The 21,771-nt window shown below is 30.0% G+C and overlaps 1 protein-coding gene across 1 annotated transcript; it reads left to right on the plus strand.

Moving 5' to 3' along the window:
- The first annotated feature begins 458 nt into the window (after window positions 1-458).
- On the plus strand, window positions 459-959 carry LOC129962527 (keratin-associated protein 5-1-like). Its single transcript, XM_056076284.1, has one exon. It carries the CDS (start codon window positions 459-461, stop codon window positions 957-959), a length of 501 nt encoding a protein of 166 aa, XP_055932259.1.
- The last annotated feature ends 20,812 nt before the right edge of the window (window positions 960-21,771 follow it).

Consider the following 21,771-nt stretch of genomic DNA (forward strand, 5'->3'; position numbering starts at 1 on the left):
GGCGCTCTGGGTTTTTAAACATTTTCAATTGTAAATTTGGACATAAAATGTTCATCGTCGTTTCGAACTTGGGTAGTAAGGTGCATTTTATTCTCCTATTGAGAAATGCATTGTCAATGGGGAAATTACACTGCATTATGCATTAAGAAAGCTGTCATGCGGTCTTGCGCATGGATGCGATATATGGAATTAAATCAAAATACTTACTTGATATTTGTTTATGAAACGATATCCGTGAGAGATAACACGCTGTGAAAGTACAGACTCCACATACTATATATAACGTGGAGCGAAAGAACTATGGATTACTTGGACGCACTCAAAAGTGGTGGGGTAGGTCTGGTATGGGTGGATTTAAGTGTGGTAAGGATCTGGAATTAAAAATGTGGCTGTGAAAATCCCTTACTCCGGAATTTTATATTGCATGCAACTATGAGTGAGTTATTGTGGAGTGGGAAATGTCTGAGCTAAGGATTCGTTATGGTGGTGGTAGAGACGGCTTGGGCAATATGAGAACTGGAGAATCGTATCGGGATAAGCTGCATGGGAAATGTGTGTGCGAGTTGGGGAGTCGTCATGGTGGCTGTGGCGTGGGCAATGTGTGCGAGTTGGGGAGTCGTCATGGTGGCTGTGGCGTGGGCAATGTGTGCGAGTTGGGGAGTCGTCATGGTGGCTGTGGCGTGGGCAATGTGTGCGAGTTGGGGAGTCGTCATGGTGGCTGTGGCGTGGGCAATGTGTGCGAGTTGGGGAGTCGTCATGGTGGCTGTGGCGTGGGCAATGTGTGCGAGTTGGGGAGTCGTCATGGTGGCTGTGGCGTGGGCAATGTGTGCGAGTTGGGGAGTCGTCATGGTGGCTGTGGCGTGGGCAATGTGTGTGTGTGTGTGGGAGTCGTCATGGTGGCTGTGGCGTGGGCAATGTGTGTGTGGGAGTCGTCATGGTGGCGGTGGCGTGGGCAATGAGTGCGAGAACTGTCGGCTCTTGGTTGTGTATGCGTGAGTTGTGAGGTCGTCGTTAAGATGGCGGTGTGGGAAATGTGTGTGAACTGAGAATACTGATTTTAAGTTCAAGAAATTAGAATTTTGAATGAAAGCAATTCATAAAATTAATCTTCGCAAAAAATATTATGGTCTAGGAGGAAAAATGGAGGAAACTATGGAGCATCAGTTAAGGATTTAAAACGTCCATTTCAATAGATAAAGAATAGAAAAACAAAATGTCTATGAAGCTCTAAAATTGACTAAATTTAAATAATCAAGAACTTTGTTACTTTCAAATGCACTTTTGTATTTGAATCTCGCTTATTTTCGGTTTTGGAAACCATGAGGAAGATTTTTAATTATTAAATCAATATAATTGTAGATTCTTTTTGTGAGACTGTTTCATAGAATCACGCCATAGTAAATTTTCGCAATTAATGATTGTAACGGATAATCGAAATTATTTCTTTATGGTATGAGGAGAATCGACAAGGTTCTTAATTGGTACTTTAATTGACTGAATAGAGTAGAATAAGGTTTTATAAAAATTCTTATCTTCATTAACAAAATTCTTTACAATATTTTCTTCGTGGTAGCACTTGATAAAAAAATAAAACTTTCTTACTTTACAATTTTAAATTCTCTATAAAATGCCTAATCGAAATCTTTAAATATCTAATTTCTTCAAATACGTTCGCTTAACCAGACGTTATAAAAAATGTAGTTTATTTATAATTAACTATAGATTCGTATTACAACATCTAAACCTTTTGATTAAAAAGTTGTTTAATTTCCTTCAAAAATTAATTCGGAATTCTTAATATTTAGAATCGTACTAGTTCCATTTCCGTGCTGCTTATTTGACCATTTTTTTCGAGTTGTTTTGAACAATTGGCACTTTTAGTTAATTTTCTTTAGTCTAGGAGTTAAATTCATTTTGGTATTACCTAAAATGTAAGGTTCAGTCTAGTAGACCTCTTTTAGCACTCCATGTATTATTTATCATTCCCGCAGTTAACGTAATGATTCATCTGTTATCCCACAAATTCCGATTTCATTCGACATCGTGTATCAATCAGCCATAAAAATAAGCATTTCAGATGTAATAATTACCTTTCTTAATAAAACAGTTGAGTTCACTCGAGCTGAAATATTTCGCTAATTTTGAACTAATTCAACAAAAATTACTATCACATTATCACAAATTAAATCACTAACAAAAATTCAAATATACTTTGAATGCAAACATATTTAAATTGCAATTGAATAAACGGAAGTAATCGGCAAAAATAGTTAGGACGAAACTTTTAAAAGTGTAATTGTGTTGGATGAAGCATTCGGGATAAATGAAAGCATTTCAAAAATGAAGTAATTTTGGATTTTCATGAAATGATTTGAACAGTTTACCTTTCGTACTTGGATATGCTATTGTATATTAAAATCATTTTGAGAAGGATTGTTCTTGAAACAGTATTTTTCTATCTTAAACTTTTATTTAAGAATAAATTTGATCATAATAAGTTATAAAATGTTGTATTTAATTTAATAACGACAGGAAGTAACTCAACCATTGATCTTATCATTGAACAGATTTTATAAGGGCAAAGAAAATTGGTTTAAACTGCTACTCAAAAAAAAAAAAAAATTCAAAATGAAATTGATTTTGTAAGATCTGCTTCCATAGCTTGAATAGATACCGTATCGGAGAATTCAATTTTATTCTTAAGTTTTAAATTATCTGAAAGTTTTCAGAACTGAGTGGAAATATCTACACTTTTAAAACACTGAGTACGGAAATATTCGTAATGTCTGGATATTTCGTACAAGCGAACAATTAGCGATGAGACTGCCACAATTACATGGGTAATACCTGGTATTGTCTACTGTGGCAGATGACGGTATCATTGCGATTTTTCTGTTGGTTAGTAGTAGCCGGTACTAGAAAGAATAAATGTGGATTATGGAGATAAAAATAATAGTAAGTAGGAGTTGCCTTTTATTTCAACCGCTTTACTTGTATTCAAAGGCTATCGAATCATTTGAATTCATTGCTCCATGTATTGGATACTATTTTCTGCTATGACATATCCTCGCCCACATCTCTGTAGAATAATGAATCTGTAGAAGCTCTAGACACGAATTCTATCAACAATTATATAGATGGCTTGGAAGATGTTTTCTCAACGATTCCAAAGAGATTGGTAAGTTGCAAGAATTTTAATAATTCATATTAAAATGAATATAGGTTATATTCGTCTGCTTATTTAATAACCTATTTTACGAATATATTTTATTAAGCGTTTATTTAGAATAGATGTTGATCTATGACATTTTGCTGACTAAAAGCGTACCATTCGCCACCAGAAGCGAAACCGCTCTTTCGGTTCCACATATTCTGAACTGGCCAATTACGATGGATGCTGTGAAATACTCGGAGACAACATCCAAACATTGAAAATCCAAGTATAATCTGCTCTCTTAATACTAAAATTTCAAATATGAAATTTTCTAATGGTTTTATTTATTCTTCTAGAAGATCCATTTCTAGTAAGCTGCAAGGAGTCAAACTATAAGTACTTGTAAACATCTATCAAAACAAAAGCGGAATTTCCAGCTATATCTCAATATAAAATTCGACGAAATTTTGAGCATCTACCGTTCTGAGATCACTTTCTGTATATGGATTTCTGTATATCCAGCAAGCGACAGCCTTCTGCAAATCGATGTTGCCACGCTCTCAAACCTCTTAGGATGTTGAAACAGAAGAGATACCCAGGTAACTTTATTTCTTAAAATCTATTTTCTGGACGAATTAAACATTTTACTGTTGGTTTTAAACAATTCATATTTTAAATTCTATATTAGTCCTGCTGAGATGCGTATATGTTATCAATCAACTCCACAAAACATTTTTCCAAGCGCCTAAATTTAAAAATGCTCAATTTCTGTTCTCTTATAGAATGAAAAGCGAATGCTCTTCAAACTAAACGTGGTTTGTCAATTTATGATGGCTTCTTTTTGGAGAGCAGCTGCTATTCAAAATAAGAATCGGTAAAATGGAAGCGCCTGCCATTCCGAGATCAACTTCTGCAAATAGAGGCTGAAGAAATTGATCTTCTGAAAAGGGAGCCAACTTGCGACAGTTTTTTCAAATCGTCCTCCACATTAAGAAAATATTACCCTACCAAGATCCTTCTAAATTATTGAAATGGAACAAGGAATGCTTCCAGGTAGCTTTCATTCTTTAGTCTTTGCCTTCCGAAGTTTTTGGATGAATGAAACAATTCACTTTTTTAAATCATTCCATCGTATATTAATTCTAATGAGATGTGCATATGTAGCTCATTAGGATCGCAAAGCAATTTTCTTCAATTTTCTAAATATGACAATCCACGAGACTTCAGTTGCTCTTACAGAATAAAAAGGGAATGTTTTCAAGATAAATTAGATTTTGTCACTATATGGTCTCTATTTGGAGAAGCTTATAACGATGCTTGAGAAAGAAATTGTACTATAATCTTCAGTATAATCAATTGTCTAATGGAGGATTGATAAATGGGTTGCAACATTTATGTTCTTAAGATATTTGCATAACTCCCTAAAAATTCAGGAACTAAGATCAATAACATGTCTGGATAAGTTGTTTTACAAAAATATTTAAAATATTGCAAGCAGTTGGATAAGCCTAGATAATTGTATACTCTTGTGCCTTAAAAAACATTTCTAATTATATTGAATGTATGTCTGCCTGATTAAATATAAAATGTGTACTTCTATTGGCGATGTGTCGGTGTCCATTTGTGGAGTGACTACTTCAGTTTCTGGCACATTCCCAGAAGGAATCTGGATGATCAGGAAACGTTTTCTCATAATGGTGCCAAACAGATATCAGTAAGTTGCAAGAAATGATAATTGCCCTGCCAAGATGAATATAGGATTTGATTATTAAACTAACTTTACTAATGTACACATTTTAATAGATGTATTTATAAGTGGAACACTTATTACTTTATTGCTCTTTTTTCTGAATGAAGACACGCTATCTACACCTGAAGTAAGATGGCTTTCACGATTCCACATATATCCTGTATTGATACCAGTTATGCTGAATGGAGGGGGGGGGGCGCTCTCTAAAAATTAAATTCTGAAATTATTTGAAATAACGAAAATGCCATGATTTTTTCATTTTTTTTTCTAGCGATAATGAAAAAAACCATAATTACCCGTGAACAACTATCAAAACAGGAGCTTCATTTCCAGCTATTTATCAAAATAAGAATGATTTGGAAAGTGTTGCCTCAACGATGCCGAAACGATATCGTTAAGTTGCAAGAATTTTGATAATTGTCATACCATAATGAGTACAGGATATATTTTTCATTTGCTAATTAAATTACTTCACGCATGTAAAATATCTTATTATATAATTTAACCAACTTTCTGCTTTTTATAACTTAATACGATTTTTTATTTTAATATATTTATTGCTGAATGGGCTTTGATCTACAGTAGTGATCTTTTGCTGAATAAAGGCCACTTGCCAAACGACTTTGTTCCTAGCATGTTCTAAAGTGACATCAACTACGCTGGCTTCTGTGAAATACTCGCTAACGAATGACATCAAAATATTAAAAATTCAAGTGTAGTCAGTTCCTTAACTATAATACTAAAATTTTAAAAATAACATTCTCTAATAGATTTTGCATTCTTCTAGAAAGCGAATTTCCATTTAGCTGTAAGAAACAAACCATAATCTATCAAACAGACGGCATATCCAGCTATTTCTGAATGCAAGAACTGTAACACGTGCCATTCGGAGATCGATTTCTGTACATGAAAGGACTGAATAAATCGGACGGCTGAGAGTGGAGACAGTATGTGGCAACCTTCTGCGTCGTTCTTGCAAACAAAATGTCATCTGCCCAGGATTATCTTAAAATGCTGTGGAAGAATAGGAAATGTTTAGAAGTAACTTGTTTCTTCCTTTGTCTTTTGGCTTCCCAGGATTTATTTCTTGAATGAAAGATTTTAAAGAAGCCAACATTTAAATACATTTTCAATCCTATATTGAGCCTAATCGGATGTGCATATACAACTCTATATAGCTCTCCCTCTCTCTCAACAAATATCTAAGATTACAAAACGTTTTTCTTTTTTTTTTTTTTTCTTTTTTCAACCGTCTACGTCTGATTTATAAAATGCCAGTTAAAATGGAAAATGAATGCTTTTCAAGCGAAACTTTATCTGTATATATCATAACGGGCATTTGGAAACTATATATTTTAAGGGCGGGTGGCGAAAAAAAAAACTTCGCTGTTAATAATTTTGCTTAGTGAAGGATTAATAAATTGCCATCACCGTTTATCTTAAATAATTAATACGTGCAACTATCGAAGTCTTCAGGAGTTATAATTTTTTTACGAAAAGTAAAATGTTTAGATAATTTTTTCAAACGCATTAAAACAATGCAAATAGCTCCATTAGGACCAAAATATAATTGAATCGGAAACTTTTCAAACGACTGCCTTATTAATAGGCAGTTTATTTAGTTTTAGTCAAATTATCTTCAGATATTTAGAATTAATTTCATGAGCAATATTAAATCGCCTTGATTTTTTTTTTCCACTTTATGGCATTCGACATCAATGGATTCGTATCTAAACTACTGACTCATATATTTAATTCTTTCAGGTGTTTGTTAAGAACAAGCTTTCATCGAAGTGAGCATGGCACAACCAATAACTTCTGGACCCTTCCTCAAACCTATATTGGAATGCTAATGCTGGCAATTGAATTATGGACGATGATTCAATATATCTAATTCGGCGTGTAAACTGTAGAGGTTGAAGACCTTCAATATTAACAAATGGTTAACATGAGCAATGTACACAGTAGAAATTTAAATTTCCTCTTGTCTGCATTATTTTTGGAAGTAAATATATATTTGAAATGTTTGCCACAAAAATCTCATTGAAATAGCAAACGATTTGATAAGTCCTTTTTAAGGATTAAGAACATTTAAGTTTTTTGGAATATGCAAAAAATCCTTTGTTTCAAACATGACAAGTTCGACATGTTTTCTTATCGCACTTGCATGGAATTCAAAACACGGGTATTTGCTGTGTCTGTCAATGTTTAATTTCCAAATGGTTCTTCGCAACTTTTTATCCGGATAATTCTGATTATAACTGAAGCAATAAACTATTGATGCATATTGAGTTCTTTGATGCGCAATGCTATGCATTTTTACTTACAGAAACGATGTCTTAGAATACAATCTACATCGAAAAAACTATTTTGGATCTATTCACCTTTTTTCTCAGTAGTTTTAACTTTCCTAGAATTGGGGATTCCTGTTTTTGACTTCAATATGGATAGAATCCATATTGATCTCTCTTGATATAATCTCTTGGATTGTATTTTAATATAAATTATATGTTTACACGTAAATCGTGAACAGAACTAATCGACTCGGAGGGAATGAAACGTGTATTGTAAATCTACTTAAAAAAAATTTGAAACAAAACAGCTCCTCCAAACATTTACTAAACAATTTTATTAATAAACTTGTGACCTTTCGTTTTAATCTTGTACTGAAGCTTTTTCTGACCTTGTTTATTTCTAGAGTTTAATTTCGTGATTTTAAATGGCGATTATCGGAAACATTGCGCACATTTAAAAATCAAGTGTTTAATTCTTGTACTTGTATCAAACTTTGGATTTTGTCAGGATTTGGATTCTGAAGTTGGTTTTAACTATGTAAAGGAACTTGTTTTTTAAATTTCAGTTGGTTATCCATTTCGAGATCTTGACAATAAGTATTTTAAGCCAAAAATTCTTTAAACTAAAATTTTGTGCAATATGTAATATATGGTGTATATGTATCCATGCATGGATAATATATGAAATAGTTCTTAAAGGCAAAATGCCTTTGTACTATGTATGAGGTAGAAAGATGCATTGTTAAACAATGTTTATTTTTCTAATTGTTTGAAATAAGGTTGAATTTAGAGAATCTGGTATTTTTAATCTTGTACTGGCGCACATGAAATAAGGATGAGTTTTGATAAATTATTTTGTAATTGCATAGAAATATTAATTGTATTTTAAATGTTTGTAAGCAAATTTCTAATTTGAGTGCTTGAGAAATGGATTCTTCTGATATTAAAAGGTAATGTAATTTTTATGTTGAAAGATTTATTTTAAATGCATTACTTTCCTCTTAATTTCTGTTAATTACATTTAAAATTTTAACTAGTTAATTTAAATTTTGAGTTTTAGAAACACTCTTCCTTGGTATCTATTCATTGCATCCATTTACAAATATTTTTGAAAATTAATCATTCTTATTACATTTAGTAATATTCAGTAATATTAATAGAAAGCTTAAAATAAATCGTGAATTTCAAACATTTACTTTCTGCTCTTAATTTTTCGTAAACCTCTTCCGCGGACAAAGGATATTTTGATTGGTTCGGCCGGCCAACCAATGGAAATATCCTTGTATACTCTTAGAAAGCATTTGATCATCGTGCCTGATCACCACGGTGATCACTATGCTTCAAGAGAAGTCATTCGCATGACTAGCATGAATTAAAATTATTTTATATGGCGACTTTCAAGAATATCGTTTTATTCTATAGTAGTGAATGGATGAGATGAATAGTAAATGGTATATTTTAGTTTTAAAATTCATAATTCTTCAATTATGATGAGGGAAAAAGATAGGGCTTCTGAATTATCAGTTTCTAATGAATTAAGAAGAAAGTATTTCAGGCAAATTTAATTTATTAAGGAAATACTAAATGTTTAATTATTTAAAAATCCATTGTGCGTTTAAAATTGAATCTAATTAAAAATGTGTTTATATATTGTACAGTAATTTTGTAAAAATGCGTTAACTGGTTTCTTCCATCCATAGAATTTCTTTAATGATTAGTTTCTTTTCATTTGATATTTTTATTAAGAATTCAAGTATGAATAAGTTAGTAAAATTTTAAGCTCGAGTATATCGATTTTAAGTGAATGTTTTACTTAAACTGTCTGTATTCTTGTAAAGATTATTAATGTAAAATTGCTTTTGATTTTTTTACTTAATCTGTATTAAATTCTTATTCAAATGTATTCGTATATTACATTTATTGCTGTAATCTTGCTAATGGTATTGGATATGTATTTGTACAGAATTTTCAAATAAAGCTTGTTTCGAATTTATTTTGTATTCAATCGAGTATTCTTAATTATTTGTCATCTTATGAAGTATGCTTACCTTATTTGCCAGAATTTTTAAAGCTCTTTTTACTCTTCTAGCAATTTGTACGTATGCTGAATTTTTTTCTTTCTCTTTAATTGCATAGAGTATTAAGAAAACTATTTTAAATTATTTGGCAAATTTATAATTTAATGTATTCATTTATGGATTTATCATTCATAGTCATTTTGAGGTTTCATTTGATATAAATCATTTGAGTTCATTTTTTCTGTAATTATGGTAATGTATAGATATGAAAAAAATTGTTTGAAAATGGCCATCTTCTGCGAATAAAATAGCACTTAATTTCATTTTCTTTTAGTACTTCTGAAAAGTTGTAATATTCGTTTATAATCGTCCTGGATTGTGGTGAAATTAAATTTTAATTGTAAGAATTTGGTTCCCACTTCAATTGCGAATCTGTTTAATTCTATTGAACATAAACGCTCTGTATGTGATAAAGAAAATCAAACATGTTGGCAGAAATTTAAAAAAAATATTCCTTTAGGGATTGCACTACTACATAAAAGGTTCAATTTTTAATGTGTCCAGTAATCTTTAATTCAAATTTTTGAGTGCAATTTGTTATTCTCTTACGTCAATCGTCTCTTCACTCAAGAGTTGCATCAATCCTTAGTACTGTACTCCCCTGATTCCATTATGGGATATTAGGTGGTATGCATACTTTATGCTTAAAGCATGAATAAATTCAATTTAAACAGTAGGTACATCTCTTCTGAAATCGCAATTATTAATCTTGGTTCTAATCAAAGTTATTGCATCGTCTTTTAAGAGCTCTAACCTTCGAATGCTACCAATAAAGCATAAGCATCTAATTTAAATTTCAGATATCAAATGGTGGCACTTGGAGAAGTTTCGCAATCTGCCTTCCCTCTGCTATTCAATCGTCTTCAGATTAAAATGTAATGTATAATAAAAAACGTTGTTATCTGGGAGAAAATTTGCTGAAAATATTAAATTTAACAATTAATCTGAATCGGTATTTTACAAGGAATAACATTTAAGGGGACAGTGTACTTTGCACGTCTTCGTCCATTTTTACTTATTTTAATTTTATTTCATCAAAATATACATTTATATTCAACTAAAATAGTTACAAAATTTGTTCAGTAAAATATTTAAAGGGTAAAGAGGGAAAAAAAAAGTGCAACTTAATGACGTTTCTCAAAAGTATATTGTAATTAGATTTAAATATCTTTGAAATGCTCCAGATGTCTTAATTTTTGAAGAAATTAAATGAAATTGATAAGAATTTCGGCCAAACATTAAAAGAAAATAAGGTATACATTTTGTTTCGAGGTCTTTTAGATAGTTAAGACCATTTTAGTTTAGAAAAACATAAAACTCATGGAAATTCAGTAAGTGTGCATAAAAATATTTCTAAAAATTAGCATTTAATTGGAATTACAAAATTATACACGGTTTTGTTCCAAATAAATTTGCATTGGGTAATAAGAAAAAAAACAGTAGCATAAAAAATTAATTCGCCTGCAATATTTTGAAATTTTCAAAAATTATTTTAAAATAAATATTTTAAAACCTTCCTAAAGAAATTTGACGTATTTATATTTTCATACATGTGCATAAAAAACCCTAAATAAACAATTCGAAAAAAGTATCTGGTAGTTTCCACTATCCACTTAAGATAGTACGAGGGTGCTAAAGAGTGCTTTATTTTAATATAAGCTATTGTATAATATATACATGCATAACCTCATCTCCTAAGCGCTCCAATTGATTTCAACTAAATTTGTTCGCATTCTCTAAAACGAAAGAATACCGGCAATATTCCAAAGGGCTGCAGTTATTTAAATATTCGATTTATTATAAATTATCAAACTTTGCTATTTATCTGAAATAATTTCAAAGGAAATTTCCATACTAGAAATGTTTTAATACCATCTTAATATTCATTGTTGTCAGTTCAGTGTCGCTGTACTTTCTGGGCGGTTTTTTTCCCCTTCAATGGGTAATTTAAAAATTTAACCCAGATCATTTTGAAATATAGTAGCAGTAAGACTGATTTACACTACCACTATTTTTTATTTCCTTGTTTATAATTTTTTTTCAATTGGATTAGGATGGTTAATTTACGGCGTCTAAATGAATCGAAAGAAAAAGATTGAGAAATAGTACAAATTAAATAGATTGATACAAATTTAAGGCTTCAGTAAAGCCAAGTGGTGTAATTAAAGGACCGTGTACATTTAAATTTATATAAATTTAGATTTTATAATGAAAATATTATACATAAATGCTTCTTAATTTCGATCAATGTCTCTATATAGGATGTTTAAAGGTAAATGACATCAAGATTAAAAGGATTTCAATAGCTTTATCCATAATATAACACTTGGTCTTAAAACATGAAATAATTCCTGAAGCATTTCTTTTCGTGAATGAAAGCTGAAGCATTTCGTCTCTTTCTTAATAATAGTGCTAATGCATTTATATCCTTTTGCTTGCAGTCCAAAACAGAACATTAATCGGCAAATTAAATTTGGTCGGGTTCAAATGAATTATAATAAATGTGTTTGCGATATTGCAGCAATCTGGTTTCCGTACCAATGTTGCAAAATCAGTAATTGGAGCTATTTTGGAAATCTTATCACTGCAAAATGCTGGCCTTCATTATCTGGAGAAAGATGAAGACATCACAAACTACATTTATCATCCATGAACTTCGTACATTCCGTGGCACCATGAATTTTTATTAACGATGCCTGCAATATTTTGCACAAACAAGAGCATTTCTATGTGACGTTCTGAAAGGTGCAAAGAAACAAACGTAGAAGAGAAGTAGCGGAGACCTTACGTAAATTTGAATATTTAAGGCAGATACAGCAGATATTACTATTTCATCCTTCCTATGTTATGGACTTCTTTTATTTATTTGTGTGTACCGATACATCTGATTTTACTATTAGATTGGTATTGCAACAATATGAAAATGAGAGTGGACAAATAGAGTCGTTATAAAAGTAAAATGATGCACAGAAAGGGTGTAGAACTATGGCATAGAATTTATGGGGCGAAGGAATCTTCCTGTAAAGTATTTTTAAAAAACTATTAAAAGTATCTGATATGTGAGTTTTCTCTCTGTATTGATCATAAACTATTTACATTCGCACTTTAGCATATAAATGAAAACCATCTTCCAAGCAGCTACCCTATCTTCAAGAACTTTTTTAAAATTTTTTTTAACCAAAATCAAACATATAGTTAGCAAAGCTAATACCGTTTCATATGCCTAATCAAGAAGTTAGGTAGTGTCACAAATCTACTATCAGGCAATTGCAGACGAACAGTTGCAACTTTTAACTGAAAAATAATTCTTCTTTGAAATTCAAGTCCTTTATCTTATCAACAGGAAAAATTCTTTGCAATGATATTTCAACAACCATTACAAGTGCTTACATTCCACAGCAGATGTTCCAACAAATTCATGCTTTTTCACATCCTGTCATTGAAAAAATATTTAAGTAGGTGAAAGTAAAAATCAGAAATAAAAAAGAATAGAAGAAAATTAAAAAGGTAAAAAATTAGTTGTCAGTAATACAAGGTCATCAGACAGATTGAATCTAAATTTATAGAATGCAAAGTACGAGTTGAAAAACATTCCGTATTATATATATTGATCTAATTGAATCGCTATCGCCATTAAATGGACATAGTGCAATGTCTTCACAGTTTTAGAACATTTAAATGGATGTAAAATGAAGAGAAGTATGCGCATTGATGAAGACTGATATTTCTGCCAAAATCTAATAATATAACTAAATATGCAAATGTAGACATATATGTTAGTGAATATCACAATTCTTTCATTACCCTTTTTCTGAATTTTTACAAATTTTTTCTTATTAATTTCTGAATCAAAGTGCGTAGTTACACCAATTCATTTCTATATCTTCATGAACGTGTTTGCTTTTCTTGTATATAAGCACGTTTAATTTTTCATGTATATGGATGGAATGTGTCAAAATATTAAATATTTAAACAAAGTATACGGAAGGAGATTTCAAAACTGTCTCTGCAATAGTTCCAATAGAGCTAATACAAAAGTCTTCTTCTAAAATATGGCTGCATTTTTTTTCTTATTTTATAATCAAGCAAAATAAGAATATACTAAAATCATTAATCAGTTAATTTACAATGGTTAATTTCAAATTTTTGAAAATAACAATTAATTTTGCATCTATGAAAAATTGAACAACTCTCTTACTGTTAGTATATTATTAATGCTATTGTTTATCAGTCTAAGAAACTAGATTTACGTATTGTTGACGCATGATATTATGACGTCATGCATAACGTTTTTACCTCTAGAAAATTCCTTTCAATCGTAAAATCCGCCATTTTGAAAATTTTCACTACTTGTGTTGTGTGCTCTGCGAAAGCGACAAATTTTGTGGTGAAAAACTGATTTTTTGAAACTTTTTTTACGTATTTTATCTTATTACTTATTATTTATTATTGTTAGTTGTTTTAAGTGTATTTTCAGATAGCATTCAGAGATGGGCTTGAACTGGCTAAGGAAGAAACTGTAAGTAATTCAAAACTTTTAAACCATTAATTATAAATTACATTTTTATAAGATTTCATCGGTTAAAAAATAAAACTGTTTAAATAATATAACGGATATTTTTTATCCTTTTATTCACGTTCATATATTTATAATTTTCATCTCATTTATCAATAACCAAATTTTCATGCTTTAATTGGTTTCATATCTTAATATCCTATTTCAGATATTTATGATTTATTAGATGCATAACTTAATGCATATATTTCCGGAAAATATTATCGACAATAACTTTTTGGATGTATATTTTAAACTTTCCCGAAGATTGCTGTACAATGTTATGAGCGCACAAAGATCATCAAGGGTAAAGAGATTATAATACTATCTGACACGAATGAAATAATCTAAAGGATAAATTTCAATTTGATTGACATTTTTTAATTTTATATTGATGAAAACTTTTAATTTCAAAGAAAAATAGGTACTTGTCGATTGTAACGGCCACGGAAATGTGCCAAAAAATCGCCAATTTGGAGATTTCGTTTTGAAACTATATAGCAGCTGATTCTCGACTTGAGTATATTTTTATAATTTGGTGAAATTAAAATCGAATTAAGCCAAAAATTGAGCTTATTCCACGAAAAAGTATTCAATTAATAAATAAATAACAAATTCTTAACTTAACATTGAAGTATGAATTGTCTAAATTTTGATTTTAACGTGTTTTTTTTTAAATCTGAAACGGTTAAGAATAAACAATATGTGTATTTGTTAAAGATGAATTTGCGGAAGGTTGCAGAGTTTTCGCCAAATACGCCAATTTTTAATGCGATTTGAACTGTCTCTTACAATTTTTGTGGATATTTAAAATGGTGGATATCTGGCGCGTTTCCGAACGGTTGTCACCTGGCCTGATTTATTCTTAAGTTCTGGAAACCTTACGCATATATATTTCTATTATTGACATATTTTATTTAGGCATGTAAAATTTGTTTCGCAGTTCCTAAAAACGTTTGATATTTATTGCTTGCCATTGTCAAATTTTAACAACGAAAGAATCTAAAAGAGTGCCATCTTTCACTGACATGCCTTTAATAAGTATTTTTAAAGATTCTTTGTTTTTTATGAACTATTTTAGCCGCCATAGCTGTGCTTAAAATATAGAATCAAGTTCTTTCGCTGTGGCAAAACTGAACAATTGACTTCGTCGGATGGAGTATGCCAAATGACTTTTGTTGATTACATTATTTGCTCGTAGACAAATGTTGTTTCTTATTAAAATGGAAATCGCTTGTTTATAATTATTCAAAAAGTCAAATAATAACGAGGTCTTGACAAATAATTTTATCCTTTAAAGTCAAAACATTAGCTACCAATTTAAAATTTGGTACAATGCAGTTTTAATGGCGACCAAAAAGCGCCAAGAAAATTTTTCACCAAATAATAAAAATATACTGAAATATCAAATATCAAGTTATATATTCATATGCTATATATTTTAACGATTGTAATAGCCAAATTGTCGAAATTTTTCCTTGGCGCCTTTTGGTTCCCGTTACAACTAACAAGTAATAAAAGTTTTTTTCTTTTTTTTTAATGAAATTCAAATGGTTATCAAATATTTACATATTAAAAATACTATAATCGTATTTCAATTTTGCAAACAGGAAAGAAGAGACTATTATTATTATTATTATTTAGTCTCTAGGTAGAAACACCTTGTGTACCGACATGTATAACACAAGGTTTACAAATGTAAGTCAGTACTCGATTAAAGTGGATTGTGGAAGAAAATTCAAATATAAAAGGCATAGGCACAAATAAAAAATATGGGAGAAACAAAGAAAAACACAAATACAAACGAAAACAAAACAGAATCGCTTACATGATAAAGGAAACAAACAATAAATAAGAGATTATTTTATATTTCAAATTTTGTATGGAACTTTTTGAGTATTTAAGTTTCCCTGAATCTTCAAGATACTGTGATGAGATTTCGTGTTGCGATTTGGCGATTTATCATTTGATTTGGCAAGTTTTTCTTCTGCATCCTGCTAAAGGAAAAGTATCTCCAATTTAATATTGGTTCTTATTTTGTTTTAGCAACTGACTTAATTTCGCCACTGTGGTCTAGATTATTATTTTATTATGAATATTAATAAAATAGTTTTTATTAAAATTCATTCTTATAAATAAGATTTAAAAATATAGAAAAAAAAACTTTTATACTATATATATATATATATATATTTTGAAATACATACCCCGTAAATAACTTAATGTTTTGTGCGAACTGTTTCCGTATCTGGTCTATCAATATTCAATTTCACTTTCATATGAAATATCTATAGATAATGCACTTAGATCTGCCAAATAAATATGGTACTATCATTGGATATATAGTGAACTTTATTTAAACATCCGGTAAATTTAAATTGTGGTTAAATTGGTCAAAACAATATTATTGAGATGTGAAATTTCAAAACTTTCATCAGTTGTCAAGATTGCGCTTATTCCGGAGGATCTAAAAACATTTTTAAGGTTTCAAATTTGAAGTATTTATTTTAATGATGTTTCATAATCAATATGAAAACGTTTAAGACATCTGCGAAGATTATAAAGTTTTGATAGTTCTCAAAGAAGTGTCACCAATAGAAACTGCTTGATTGTGGGTTTTTATGTTGGCTACAAACTATATTTATGGAGATTTTAGTACTTTTTAGGGCTCAAAACCAACTTGATCACCAAATATGGTGAGTTGTAGTTAGAAAAACTTTCAAATTTCACTGCAGTTTTGACTTTTCTAGCCTCCTATATTGTATTTCAGAAAAATAAAAATTGTTATGTTATATTAAGTTTTAAATGAAACATTGATTTTTCTTCTCACGAACATTTTAATTTCACGGATTCAAGTGTATTTAAGAACAATGTTTAAACTAATTTATTTCATGTTATGTGCTTGTATTCACGTTCATTAAAAATAAATAATTCATATCTTATTTTCTGTATCAATTCATTTGGCTATTGTGAGTTAAGTCCAAGAAAAATACTTCAACATTTTTTTAATATTTAAGTTTATTTACATAACCATTGTTACTTTATTCAATTTAAATTTTAGTCCACATTTTGTGCAATGGCCTTTTGATCGCGGTAACTCAAGTTTTGGATCCAAATAAACTTTTCTTGAGACATGGAAAGGGATTTTTTTTACATCTACTATTTGAAGTCTTAATTTCGCTTCATGCTGATTGGATATAAAAAATAAAGATAAAATGATGATGTCTCCGAGAGAAAAAAAAATGACTATGCTCATTACAATAAAAATTGTTTCGTCCTCGTTAAAGCTAAAACTATGTGAAGAAGACTTTATGCGAATGTATATTAAAAAGTTAGAGGAAAAGTTTTTTAAATTTAAATTTAAAAAGAAAGACTCAAGTGTATTTTAAGCCATAACCTTACATATAGAAAGCCAACACAATGACATTTTGGCAGGAGTAAAAAACGGTAAAAATTTGACGCTTCTTTTTTATGTGTTTTTATTAATATTTTGTATAATCTTTTTTATCGTTTGAAAAAACATTATACACAAACTCACTTACATAAATCATTTCTAATAAAATCATGAAGCTGTCATAATGATTTCGAAAATGTATCTAGATTTAAAAAAAATGGTTTTAATGGATGCAAAATGCGAATAATCAATATAAATTATAACATAAAAATAATGTTTTAAGCTAATTGCATCATTATATCTTTTCAAATAAACTTTTTCTTTCTTAGTAGCATGCTTACAATGTACGTTCTTTCTATAACTACAAAATATGAAAGTAAGTAGAAAAAATTATTTTGCTTCTACCAAGTTCAAAGATTCGAAAAAATATTTTTTAAATTGCATGAAAAGTTTATTACAGATAATATTAAGAGTGTTTATTTTATAATTACATATTAATGAAGCCTACTATTGTAAATATACCATGTGTTAAAGGGGAATATATTATTATTAAACATTCTTAAATTCAAAACATCGATGATATTGTTCTCAAAGTTCATTCGCAACTTTCTAGTCTGTTTTTTGGGAAGAAAAAACATTAGTGTGGCCCTATTTGTATCAGAAAATATTTTCATGTGAATTAAATAAAATAATAGAATGGAGAATTAAGTGCGAAGTGATATTTGAAAAGAAATAACTTAGAAAATTACAACGAAATACTATAAAAAAGTTGACCCCCCCCCCCTCCCTTCTTAAAAGGCCGAAGATTAGACGTTTCAATTTTGTCCATACTCCGAAATTCGGTATCGGAAAACACTCCTTCATAACACAGGGATTAAAATATATAAATTAGGAGCTTTTTATCAAAAATGAGTGCCTTCATTTTAAACAATGTATCTGGAAGCAGAAAAAACGAAAAGTTTCCTAAATATTGCTTTTTTTTTATTTAATCGAGGAGATTTTTTAAATTTCATGATCTATGTAGGATACGAAAGAAAATTAACGGAAACTTTTTGGGTTGCCAAGTATAACGAACAAGTTTCCGAAAATGTTTCATTTTGATATGAAACATTGTGTTTCTCAATTTTTGAATTAACACTAAAAGGTTTGAGCAAAACATTTATTTTCAGAATTTCATTAAAAGCAATAGTTTAGAAAATTCTTTTAAATTTAAAGGAATCAAAATTCCAGTCTTGATTTAGGCAGTTCAGTTCTTTAAAATTTTCTTAAAGAATTTTATATTATAAAAAGCCATCTATTACATTAGATTCTGGAATCATTTTAAGTTCAGAAAACGTTGCCAGATTTTGATGAAACGGATTGTAAGCAAATCCATCTCATTTTTGGGTCTTTTCCTTAAATATATTATTCCTCATGTGAAGTATACAGAGATATATTAGAATGCCTTTTTACTTCAGCTTCCATTAACATCTAATTCCCACACATCAAAATTGTAAAGGCGAACTTCATAAAAGTGACTCGTTATTTGAACAAGACGGATAAAATTTGGTATAAGTCTTATCGAATTTTGAACAAACTCCTCTCTTCGGCTGTTCGAATAAATTTTAATACAATAACTTCAAAACGAAGCGAGCCAGATAGATAAAATCTAGTTAATGATTATTTAGCATCATTAGTGAAAACGCTCATCCTATTGTGAGCCATATCCAACGAGTGGTCGATCATTTTTCGGTCTGCGTTTTCAGAAACACGTAAACGCGATAACACAAAATCATTATGACTTTCACCATATAAAATTTGGTAAGTGATTTTTGAAACTTTAATTGTCATTTTGAGTCAAACTTTTGTTTCAAACTGGTGAGAAGGTCGCGCCTAAAACCGAAACACAATATTTTTTATGCTTTTTATCCGTGAAGGATTAACCACCAACAGCATTCGTCAATTACCTCAAGATAGATTCAATAAAAAAACTGCTTAATTCACCTCAGTGTTTAACCACTGTACGGTAATGCCATTGAAAGCGTTCACTGGCAAAACATCTTTATTAGAAGTAGGAGATAAAGTTTTGGGAAAGCGATTCACTCTGGTGAGTCTGAAGAATCAGTTTAGGCCAATGCTCACTATTCAGCTTCATTATTAATGTCACTTTTATGCATTTTTGAGAAACACAAACGAGATATTAGTTATTTCAAGTCTGCACCGAATTTCCAAAATTATTAATTCAAATTCCAACAATTGTTTCTTCAAGTTAATTAACATCTCTTCAGATGTCTATATTTGTTTAACACTTTTTTTCATTTATTCTGTTTCTGAGAGGTTTTGCCTTAATTCCAATAACTTTTAAAGCACAATTTTATTGTTTGCACAAACCTAATAACAAAGGGAGTGTGTCGACGAACAATTTCTGTAAAAGGAATGAATATTTTATGTTAATTAATATATTCAATTGTAATTTTTTTTGGACATTGATCTACTTTTAGTTAATACCGTGGGGCGGAGCAAAATTAATATTCTACTTTAAAATCATCGTTAAATTCTGCCACCATCTATTAATATGTGCTAACCATGTCTTCGGGCGTCTTTCTTTTTAATGTTTTGCAGGTCGAACCTACGCCGCCGTTTTCGCCGACAGGAGGAGGTCTTCGTCCAGGAAGACTTCGCTGATTTCGACCGAAATCAGCATCTCATGTACGAGGTAAGAGCTCAATAAAATATATACTAACATATGCATCATCGTAATTTTTCTTTTAATAGTTGAATGTAAATGAATATTAAAATATCCGTGTCATATTAATTTTTAAAAATGTCATAATATTTCGCTTAGAGTTTAACTTCTGAGCAATAATGATTTTTATTATAAAGAAATAAAAAATAGCCAATATATTTAATTTAAATGTAGCATGAAATAATGATGCGATAGAGCGAAGAGCGAAGAACGATAATGAAGCAATAGAGGTATAAATCATAGATTTGAACACTACAGGAATTACATCTTGGATTTCCTTTGAGATTCATTAGACATAAGCTAAAGGGAATTTTGCAATTCCGGTGTTTGTTTATAGGTTTTATTTAAATCATCTAATTCACAAATGTATTCATGGGTCTGTTGGCGATTGTTAACATAGAAAGTACAAGAAAAAAAGATTTCATTTAAAAACCTATCCAAACCAATGCACAATAATTGTAGGTACACGATGAAAATTGCCGTTTTGTGTGAATTCTATCTTGTTTATGTGCGACTATCTATATTGTTTTTTTTTTTTTTTTCTTTTTTACATTGCCAAAAATGCAAATTCGAAAAGGCTGTTTTTCCTAATAAATGATTTTGAGAGGTCATATTTTTATGAGTATAGTTTTTGTCATTCAGTCATTTAATTGCCCATTGTTGACGTGCAGCAGTAAGTGTTTCCCTCAGAGAAAGGTATTCGAAATATCTGAGATATAAAATAATTTTTATATTAATTACATAATTAACATATTCCCAGTTATAGAAAATTCAAATTCGTGTTAAATAATGCATTTATTTTCTAATTTCGTTTGCCTTCATTGTTAATTGTAAAAAGAGGAACAGAGTTTGAAACAAACTATATGTTGTCAAATATATTTTAAATCATTTTTGTTTCAAAAGCAAATAATAATAATAAAGCATAAGAAGAATAAATAATTATATATTTTAACAGCATATTTATACTATTGAATATTATAGTTAATGATTTTATGTAATTGTAATGTGTTTTGTGCTATTAATTAGATGTTGGATTTTTCCTGTAAACGTTTTCTTTTAGTGTTATTTTTTCAGTTTCTTCTAACATATAGTACGCATAGCTGGCATTCAGGTATTTATGGTGATTCCATCAAAAGGGTTTTATTTTTTTATGTTGTTCATCGGAGTAAGTACATTTTCCTGTCATTCAATAAACGGTATATGTTTCGTATTAAACAAGATCCTTAGAGATATTACAGGCAAATTCGCGCAGAATGAAAATCCTAGCATCCAGTATTTAATTGAAGTATAGCTGTATCTTTTCACTTAATATTTCGATTTATCGATGTATATCTTTCGAGAAAATGTCGAGAAAAAAATATATAAAGTTACTAAAATAAGCATCAATGAAAACAGAAACATTAGAACATCAGTATGATAGTGGCAGTTCAAAATGACTACTCACATTTTGAGGTAGGCCGTACAATGTCTAATAACACTCCATCAAGGATCACACTATCGGCAAAAAATAAGAAGACTATCGAGAAAAGAGAGAATTTAAGTCACTTTCTGAAGTATCTTTGGCTCGATATTTAAATTTCTTTAAGTGCTCCGATGGGAAAGTCAGATTTGGACGTGAGTTCTGATCTGATTTTATCAGATCTGATCGTGCGCTCTATTCTGTTTTATAAAGTGAAACTTTAGTAAATTTCGCAAAATTCCGAAACGGATGATAAACAGAAAATATATTGTGTCAAAGAAATTAAAATGTTTTAATTCAGAAACTACACCCAGCGTCGGTTATGGAAAATGAACGATTTTCCTTCCGTTTACATTAAAGGA

This window comes from Argiope bruennichi, chromosome 1 (genome assembly GCF_947563725.1).
Source record: "Argiope bruennichi chromosome 1, qqArgBrue1.1, whole genome shotgun sequence".
Taxonomy (NCBI): Eukaryota; Metazoa; Arthropoda; class Arachnida; order Araneae; family Araneidae; genus Argiope; species Argiope bruennichi.

Bases quoted from the DNA above. Each gene is read 5' to 3' on its own strand.
- LOC129962527 (XM_056076284.1), top strand. From the start codon at position 459: ATGTCTGAGCTAAGGATTCGTTATGGTGGTGGTAGAGACGGCTTGGGC.